The 10,243-nt window shown below is 33.0% G+C and overlaps 1 protein-coding gene across 1 annotated transcript; it reads left to right on the plus strand.

Moving 5' to 3' along the window:
* The first annotated feature begins 875 nt into the window (after window positions 1-875).
* Window positions 876-9,609, plus strand: VIP (vasoactive intestinal peptide). The gene is made up of 8 exons (XM_033102540.1): window positions 876-1,081; window positions 1,178-1,224; window positions 2,262-2,373; window positions 4,244-4,333; window positions 5,340-5,444; window positions 6,231-6,362; window positions 7,179-7,266; window positions 8,902-9,609. Exons 3-7 carry the CDS (start codon window positions 2,270-2,272, stop codon window positions 7,222-7,224), a joined length of 477 nt encoding a protein of 158 aa, XP_032958431.1. The 5' UTR covers window positions 876-1,081; window positions 1,178-1,224; window positions 2,262-2,269; the 3' UTR covers window positions 7,225-7,266; window positions 8,902-9,609.
* Window positions 9,610-10,243: the final 634 nt, after the last annotated feature.

Here is a 10,243-nt window from a genome sequence, read left to right on the forward strand (position 1 = left end):
TATTAAAGCTCGGTACTCTATAAATGCATTCCAATTAGCTCTTTGCAACCACCTGTCAACTGAGTTGGAAATCTTCACAAGGTGCTATGGGTATGGGAGTGTGTTTAGGAATGGGGAAGAAACAAAATCACTCTGCATAGTACAAGGACTTTTAAAAATAGGTATAATTTTGAGAAGGGAAGAGAAATAGAATTGCTGTGATGTAGAAGTCTGATCATTTTGTTTTTGAGATTGTGTATGTGAATGTGTATTGGGAATGGTGTTATTCTACAACAGTATTCCTCCTACTTTTTCCATCAGTATCCATGTTACATGAGCTCCGAGCCTTTTTGGAACTCTTATACTGGGATTAGTTTCAATCCAAAGGAAATAAAATAATGGAAAGATGGAAAATTTTTTTTAGATATTTTTAAAATTATGATAGATCTCAAAAAGATGACATAAACCAGGACCAACGCAGATAGCATAAAAGTAAAAAGAAGATTTTAGGAGAATTGATGCTTTGTAATAAAAGGTAATTATACATTTGCAAGCATTATGGACATAAGTGTTTGTTGTTTTCTGAATCTATTTCTGCAAATAAATTTCTTATTTTCTGAAGGAACCCCAGTGAACCTGGCTATAACATTAATCATTCTTTTATTACTGTTAAATAAAGATTAAAATATTTCACGTTAAACTTGGTATCTGTTTTTGTTTAAAGAAAGTAAATTTCCTCTCTTTTACATCTTGAAGTTACTCACTATATATTTATATAAATCGGACATAATGGCAATTAAACAAGAACTTCTAGTCCTATTCATCCCGTGGGAGTACAGCTGTGACGTATTTCAGAGAGCTTTGTGATTGCTCAGCCCTAAGCACGAGCTCTATAAAATGAGGGGCTTTGAAATGCTGGTCAGGGTAGAGTGAAAAGCAGCTGCTGGCAATAATACCAACCCCTAGCCAGGACCAAGTTCTGGTTCAGCTCTAAGGGCACAGAACTAGTGGAGCCTTTCTCGGCCTCACAGGACTTCAGCACCTGAGACAGCTCCAATATTCTCCTGAGCCAGAAAGCCTTGCAGGATTACTCCTAGGAGAGGTAAGTGAAAATTTAACCCTTCTTTTTATCTCTTCCTGCCTCTGGAACTTTTCTCTGGGCATATTAATGTTTTTCTCTCTTCAAATATTTTTACAGCATTCTTCCTTTATAACAACAAAAAGACAAGTTTCTCAATTTACCTGGTAAGTGTAGAAATGCCTCAACTTCTTACATATGAATGCATTTTCTGAATTCATTTGTTTCAAAGATGCTTTCCCTGCTTGCTTTTACTTAATTCTGTTTTTTTTTTAAATAATGCATTGAAGCAGTGGGTTTTTTGTTTATTTGTTTGTTTGTTTTTTGCTTGTATATTAATTTTTGACTGAAGGGTTCAGTGGGTACATTTGTTTTTGAAGTTTTTAACAATTTTTAAGTGCTGTTATTTTTAGGTTCATGTAACCAACATGTGACATAAAGAAAAAGACCTTGAATTCCTAAGTTTCTATCTAGAAACTATTTTGAAATATAATGTGTAAGTGGATTAAACGTAAAAAACACAAACTTTGTTTTTAACGTATAATTCTTTTTGTAACAAAAAAAAAATACTTCAATGGTAATATGTGGTCAATGATTTTTTGGTATTAATTTTTACTATTAATTGGGGTAAGTTGTTCAAACTCAGGCATAAATAAATAAGTTCACAGTAATATTTACAATTAAAAGAGGAAAAATAAATGCATATACAAAATAATTTAAAACTGATATATATACACATTTATATATACATATATACACACATTATTCAATGTATGATACCCTAGCTTTATATTAATCAGATACGAAAACTTGAAATAGAAGAAACAATCAGTTTTTTGAAGATGTTTCTTTAGCTAGAAAAGATAGTACACTTGAATGCCACAACTCTATTATGAGGGAATGGTCTCTAGGGTTATTCCCAGCACTATAAGAGCGTGGCATTCTGTGTTTACTTAGGACAACTATGTGCCTAGGAAAGTTGGCAGCAGTTGAAAAGGATTCTGTTTTATTCAAGTATCTGTCACCAAGAGAAATCGTCGTGATTTAAAAAGTGTTCACATTGCTGTTTAACGCTTTCTATAAGATGAAAATTACTTTTTCCAAACTCTGCAAGAGCCTTCAGAAATTACTACTAGACACTCAGAATTCCCTTGCTAGTGACATCTGTGTTTAGAAAATCTGATGTGACTCTCTCCCTTTCGAGGTTCAGAAATGGAATCCAGAAGGAAGCCCCAGCTTTTTGTACGACTGATACTTTTCAGCATGCTCTTCTCACAAATGCTGGCATGGCCTCTTTTCGAAGCACCTTCTCTGAGGTAAGTTCTCTTTCAATTCAGACAGTTACACTCTATCTTCATCTAATGAGAATTTCCTTTCTATTATTTTGGATAACACAATTTTTAAAACTTATGTATTATTTATTTATTTATTTATTTAAGTATTTGGTTGATGTGTTAAGCAAGTTTTTTCAATATCAGGTCAACACGATTATTCTGAGTCTAAGAATTGGCTGTCAGGAATGAGAGACAGGGTCAATGACTAGTATTACAGAGAGGATAGGTTACGTTTCCAAACAAGGCAGAAAGAGGATTTGGCTTTCTATTCATCCAAAACCAGTTTTAGACAAGCAATTAGCTTTTATCCAGTGTCATCTCAGTTCAGATCAGTTTCTGATGGAAAACAGGTGTTTAGTTGTCAACACCATTCTAGTTCATTTTCATCATCAATCAGTAAATAATCATAAGATTAGTAGTTGAAGAATGAAACATGTACAAAATTGTGTTGGATTCTATCTAGGCAGAATCAATTTGCCAATATGAAAAATCAAGGGATAATTGATCTACTGAGACACCCTGACCCAATGAGTGACTTTTAATGTACTTGGTTTTAATGCAAAATCCTTAGTGTACTGTTCCCTATGATGTATTTCAAATTTAAAATTCATAAATTATAACACACTTATATTTAAAGCTTTATCTGAGATAAAATAAATTCATGTTAAAGAAATAAACAGTAAATGAAAACTACATGAGTTTGATTTGTCCTTCTGGTTTATAAGCACCACTATATTTCAGAGTAAAATAATTATTTCATCGCTATTTTCCCATTCCTGATTCTTTGCTCAAGGTAGACATATGCTCAATGGAACGAATAATTTCTTAGCCATTACTGTTCTGCATGAAGTCTGCTTAAAGCCAGATCTATGTTGCTTTGATAACTAAACAGAATGATTCTGTCTGAATGGATATATCACCACAGGTGAATAATGTTAAGAATACTAAAGTTTGCATTGATGGCTAGTCTTCATACTCAAAGAGGACTATTTGTTACTGAATACGAATGACCACATCACCAAAAGATGCCCAAAAGCCCAGGAGCCAATATATTCCTTGGAGGTTTACCATAAAAGAGAAAATACATACACATGCACATAGTGACTTTTAATAGTGAGTTTGTATTCAAAATGTGTATGCATTCATATAGTCATATTCCATGTATATGTATGACTATTCTTAGTCTTTCAGTGAAGCATTATTCAGTCCTTATTAAAATATATTAATATATAAGAATAGAAACCAGAAGGCCCATAAAATAAAATTCATTGAACTTGAGTAACTATTCAGAGATGGATAGATTTTTTGGACTTGTTCAATGCAAAGAAACCTTTTCAGACTAAGGTGAATCTTTAAAGTAAAATTCAGGAACTTAGAGAAAGAAAAGCAGTTAATACTCAGCTCCCAACAAAAATTTGAGACAAATGATGCTAAACATCAACAAATATACAAATTGCTTCCAGTTTTGACATTGAATATTAAAATTTTCAAAGTTTCTATTTTGTATAAAATCTTTCTTCTTGTAGGATTTAACTTTGCAAAGCGAAAACATTATGAAGGACATGTACTTCGCTTAATGCTCACATAGGATTGAATTAGTAGCTCTTATGCTTAGGGCATACAACTTGTGAAAGTTGTATGGCATGTATATTATGGGATAAACAAATTTTACTGGTAATACTCTCATAAACCATAAAAGCTATTGTCAATTATGTTTCCATATTTTTAAAACGGGTGATACTTTCCAAGATTTTGAGTGTCTTATTTCAAATTATTGTAAAATATAAGCAGTCTTCTGAGAAAGCAATGTATTCTACTTTTACTGTCTTTTTCCTAACATGTTGGGTGACAGAATACCATTTGAAGGAGCAAATGAACTTGATCAAACTTCATTAAAAGCAGACACTGACGTTTTGCCAAATGCATTTGCTGAAAATGACAAGTGAGTTAATTTTAATTGAGTTTTATTTTAGAATATGTATCTCTGAAGTATAAATGTTTTATTTTTCTGTCTCCATGAGCTATTCCCGCAGCATAACACTGCAGGTTTCCACGTGTCATGGCTTCCTCCAGCCTGACTTACTGCAGCTCTTGCAGCTGTCCATGGTGTTCATGTGCAGAGGCTGCAACAAGCCAGGATGAGCCCATCACTCACTTACATTCTGTTGCACAAATTGTCAATATCAAGATTGTACCGACTCTAGTAAAACTTCAGTATTTAGGATTCCATGATAGAGGAAGTTCTAAGGCAAGAGTTTCATATCTATATAAAGAAAAGATGCCTAATAATAATAGCTACTTATTCACAAACACATTTGTCAAGAGTAGCATTTAAGTACAGAATAGCTCTATACTGAAGACAAAGTATAAAAGCTTCCTCATTAGGACAGAAAAGTTATTTGACAGGCCCTAAGATCCTCTTCAATTTAAGAGATTTTGCTTCCAGATATTTTGGCAGAAGAAATAGCAGAAGGTATAAGAGAGGTTTTACTACAAATCAGGACATTTTCCCTCTGCAACTATTTTACTGAAGGTAGAAGAAATAAAGTATAATACATGCATACACACATACATACATACATTACACACATACGAATTTAAGTATATTTATCCCACCAATATTTTTAAGAGAAGGATGAGTTTTATAGATTTTATCAGGGAAGGTTTTTAATATTGAGATATACTTCACCAAAAGCCAATTTCTTTAATTTTTCAACATTTTGGGCTAAAAATATAGAATATATCTTGATATAAGTGACAAGAAAATAGCTTTTATTAGGTTGTTAGGAAACCTCCTTTTGAGTTAAGTTTGCATGAGAAGCTTTCATAATAAGCTGATGAGTTTCTTTCTTCTTTATTAAGCCAAAGTAATTGGCTTAATGTAATTGGCTTAACTATTTTAGAAAACTATTTTCAAATTAATGGTTATTCTTTTTTCCTCGTTTTAGGAATGCCAGATATGCTGATGGACTTCTCACTAATGACTTTAGTAAACTCTTGGGTCAACTTTCTGCCAAAAAATACCTTGAGGCCCTTGTTGGAAAACCAGATAGGTAAAGAGAATTTATTATTTTTATCAAACATATTATGCTTATTTAATCTGTATTTTCATTGTTAACAATAATATAAAAATATATTCTCACTGTTAACAATTTATTTACTTTGTTCCAAATTGATGACTCTTGAACACATTCATTTCAGTTAAAATATAATTTATATTCTTCAAAAAATATACAAGGCCCATGCATTAGGAAATAAGGCTTTCTAGTAATATCATACTCACTAGTTCAGACACACTTATTTTAGTAAATAGCAATTGTTTGTAAATCCACCATCAAATTGAACTAGACACAGTAAAAAATAAGACATAGTATAAACTAAAGCAAATTTTAGGGTTAACCGTAGTACTTATGTTTTAATGTCCCGCACAAACCAAGCATCAGAAGATTCTTTCTTTAAATGACAAATAACTGAATATTTGCATGGCACTATGCAGGTGGCATAGATTCTAAAGACTCGTTTATTTTTAATGAACTTTTCTTCTCAATGGCAGAACACAACTTCAAATATTCCCCCTTTATATGTTTTTTAAATAAATTATTTGCTCAGTTAGTACCGAATGTGTCTTAAGACACTCCCAGAAATTGCCAAAATGTATTGAATTATACCTCACTCCCCTATTTTTAGGTTTAGGTGTATTTTTCCTTTAGTATTTTTGTAATAGAAAATGAGTTTGGTGTTGGAATTCCTTTTCATCTGACTCCAAGAAATTGGGAACTTTGGCATATTTATAATTACTTGTTAAAACTTCTCGGTTTCTCTTTTCTCACACTCCTTAGGGATAATGTCTCAGAGGATATGGGACTAATCAAACGTCACTCGGATGCAGTTTTCACTGACAATTATACCCGCCTCCGAAAACAAATGGCTGTAAAGAAATACTTGAACTCCATTCTGAATGGAAAGAGGAGGTAAAGAAACAGAAACCTTGTTAAAATGAGAAATTATAAATTACTTTCAAAAGAGAAGCTACAAATGAAGACTTATCTCTCTATCTACATTCTGAAGCAGTAATTTTCAACCTTGGCTACCATTAGACTCCCCTGGAGAATTGTTAAAATACTGATGTCTAGCCTTACACAAAACTCGTTGCCAGGAAATTAGTGCCTCTAGAGGTATGGATCTAGACATTGGTATTTTCTAGGGCTCCCCAGCTGATTCTGTTGTGGCTCAAGGGTTAAAAATGATGAATGTAGAGGCTTCTAGTCTGAATCTGGAAACAAGTTTTATCAAAAGTATCAATTTTTAAAATAGGTAAAGCACATTTAATTAGCAATTTGGTATCACATGGAACTCCCTTTATGTGCATATTCAAAACCTTATTTTACTAAACAAAGCCATGGGTTCTTTTGTCTTCTCAGATTCTGGTAAATGTGTATCTCTCTGAGGTGTTTGATATTGGAGAACAATAACAGCAAGTGGGGTGATCTCTCCTTTTATTCCAATTATTTTGGTTTGATGGTATTAAGGACAATTTTGGTTGGGTGAGGTCAGACAGGATGTCTCTCTTTGCTCACCAGATGGTAATTGTGCAAGAAGAATTTTAGGCACTTTAAGAATAATTCATGTGTAATTAACCTAAAAAATCATTTTTTTTTTTTTTTTTTTTAGTCTCCAGAGCACTTTACATAGGACAAATGATAGCTTAGGTCACGGATTATTATTTCTTTAGATGCTTTCTCATCTAAGAGCCTGAACATGAACAATTTTCTTTTTCTGGTCTTCAGCACTGAGGGAGAATCCCCTGATTTTCTTGAAGATTTAGAAAAATGATGAAAACGTTCTTTATGCAAAGCTGGTGACAACTTCCCAGTGGTGGGTATATCTGTGTATTCTTACTATATTCTTATAGCAAACATCCAATTATTTAAGTAGATAAGAGTAATTTGGTAAGACTCATCAACAGTTCTCACAATAAGACCTCATCTAAGTAGGATACTTCTACCTGAAGAGAATCCCAAGCCAGTAAACAGCTAAAAATGATTCTGATCATGTAACAAGAAAACTCATGATAAGTGAACAGTTTGGTGTCTCCTAGTTTACTAAGATGTATTTCTATCCTTCTATTGAGATACAACACAAAGGAGACTGACTTGTACTAATGATAAACACTGGCTTTCTTTGGAGAATCCAGCCATGCTGCTTTTATTAGTTGAAGATTTAGTTCCACAGTTCACGGCTAGCACCTCACTGAAGTACAGGAAATACCACCAAATTACAGCATGGCTTGTTATTGTGAAAATACCACATCACTCTGGGTCTAATTGTATTCCTTGAAATATAGCAAACTTCCTGCAGCAAAAGTCCAATTTAGGTTATTTTACCTATAAAGTGAATGTAGGTACTATGACCTCAATAATATTCACTGTAAAATAATTATTGAGTAGAGAAAACATGACTAGGTTTCTTGCTTTCTTAAGTAATAAACTTATCACAATTGCTTTTATGTGCAAATGGATACAAGGTATATTTCTCTCTTGAGTATTTAATGTTTACATTAGCTTATAAAAATATATTTATAATACTAGGTAAATGCTTAAAGAAATTTTGTATATTACTGTAAATATTTTTGGCTTTGGGGGCTCTAATGGTTTCCATTACAAGTACTCACCTCTGCTATTATAGCATCAAAGCCAAGATAATATGTAAATGATAGGAGTGGCTGTTTTACAAATAAAATTTTATTTGTAAAAGGTGAAGGTTTGTGCTGGACTGCAACCGTGACTAGGTCAAGGAGATTGAAATAGACCCAAGCTTGAAGACAATTCAAGTTTCAGTTGCTCCAGCAAATATCTCAGGTTTTCATGAGAGTGCTCAAGAGTAGACAGGGAGTCTGGGAGGACACGTGCACCATTGGTTGCTTCTGTCCACTGATTACCCTTCACCTCTCACAGAGATAAAAGGGCATGGGCACTGCACCTGTCCATCCATTATTATAAAAAGGATACTTCAGAGAAATGAGTCCCTTTGCTCAAAAAAGAAAGTTAATCCCATGTAGCTTCTTTAAATAAAAAGTTTATAAGAAGAAGTCCTCTCCACTAAATTAAGAAATACAATGCACACTAAGACATAAAGAAGGATAAGTCACACAGGATTTTTAAGTTTGATCATTTATGAGATTCCATCCTCCATTTTTTGTTGTGTTTCTTTTTTGAATGGGTAGGACTGGATAAACTATTTTGACGGAAAACCTTGTGGGTCAATCACCTGTGAAAATTACAAATGGGTGATTGTTAATGACTGAGAGCCCCTTCACATTGCAGTTCCATTTGTGACAAACAGTCCTTTGTAAGATGCCCTCTTGATATTACGCAACACAATCTATCACAGGTTGTTGACAGGGCGCAAAGAGAAACTGGTGTGTATCAAGTGAGTGGAGAATGAATGAAACTAATATGCTATAAATATAAATATTTTTACAATTTTATATACCAATTTTTTCTTTTTCAGAATTTCTGAAGAAAAACGATTAGGTGAAGTAATTATATTTTGAGTTCTACATAAGTAATTCAAGAAGCGTTTTCAATATTAAAAACCAAATAAAATACTCTGTTGTGAATGGTGTGATTTATTTATTCTAATGTAATAACTGTGATGTTAACATTGCAAATATTATTTGATAGTTCTTAAATTTGTCTTTAAATAGTGAAAATCCTGTAATTTCATATGGTGTGTATCCTTTCTAACAAAAATATATTTAGTGATAAGAAAATACTAGGTTAATTCCAATTATACGAGGCTTTATATGGAAGGGTAGTAATAGAACATAATTGATATGTTTATTCGTAGAGCACATTTAACTATTCAGAAGAGTGGAGCAGATAATCAGTGTGTCCAAATTTGAATGTTAAGCGGATGAAATGCTGTATTAATTAAACCTGAAAATGTCTAAGAGAATTCCAACAAAGTAAAAAATACATTCATTAAAAAGATTTTTCAAAAAATGTTATGTATTCCCACATCAGAAGGCAAGCTTATTTTCAATGGGATTAACATCTCTCAAATTTAAATCTCTTACTGCCAAAGGCTGTCTTCTGAGGTAGTGTTTCAATGAAGGAGAATGGCCTCTGCTTCTGACACTGGATCTTTCTTTTATGCTGTGTTAAGTATGTGTAGAATGTAAACTGAGTGGAGCTTTTGTTTTCAGTAATATTTTTTTTTCAATAATCACTCAAAGAATGCTTTGATCATAGCAGCTTCCATCAGTGAACATACACTTGGAGACACAACTATTTTCCTAAAATGATTGTAAGAAACTAAATATAGAAAATAAAGACTTTGATTATCATTGCAAACACTTTCTATTGTCTGATTCTTTTAAATGATGCAGAAGTAGTTCGTTTCATCTCTAAATTTACAAGCACCAGATAGTTTTTATGATGTTTAAAGTAGGACTCTGTCGGATGTTGTGTGAGTTCTAAAATACAGTGACTTAAATAAGATATAATTTTCTTCCTAACATAAGGCCAGACATAAAAAGTCAGCAGTTACTATAATGGTTGTGTTCCATGAAGCCCTCAGAAATCTAAACCCCTTTCATCTTCTATGGTGTGGCCCTTCTCCTCATCATCCAAAATTTCAGCTAGAGTTCCAGCCATCATATCTGCAGTCTAGAGAGCAGAATGAAAAAAGGGTCATGAAAAAAAGGAAGTAAAGACTGCATGCTGGTTCTTTTAACTGTCATCTTATGCTAACATCCCCTCACTAGAACATCTATTGCACATCTAATTGACTGATCACAGTCAATTGCAAACCAAGCTGGTGAATGTTTGTGTTTGTGCGTGTGTGTTCT

The sequence above is a fragment of the Rhinolophus ferrumequinum genome, chromosome 3, assembly GCF_004115265.2.
Source record: "Rhinolophus ferrumequinum isolate MPI-CBG mRhiFer1 chromosome 3, mRhiFer1_v1.p, whole genome shotgun sequence".
Lineage (NCBI taxonomy): Eukaryota > Metazoa > Chordata > Mammalia > Chiroptera > Rhinolophidae > Rhinolophus > Rhinolophus ferrumequinum.

Coding starts and splice junctions, on each gene's coding strand:
- VIP (XM_033102540.1), top strand. CDS start 2,270: ATGGAATCCAGAAGGAAGCCCCAGCTTTTTGTACGACTGATACTTTTC. Junction 4,334..5,339: donor GCATTTGCTGAAAATGACAA/GTGAGTTAATTT, acceptor TCCTCGTTTTAG/GAATGCCAGATATGCTGATG. Junction 6,363..7,178: donor ATTCTGAATGGAAAGAGGAG/GTAAAGAAACAG, acceptor TCTGGTCTTCAG/CACTGAGGGAGAATCCCCTG.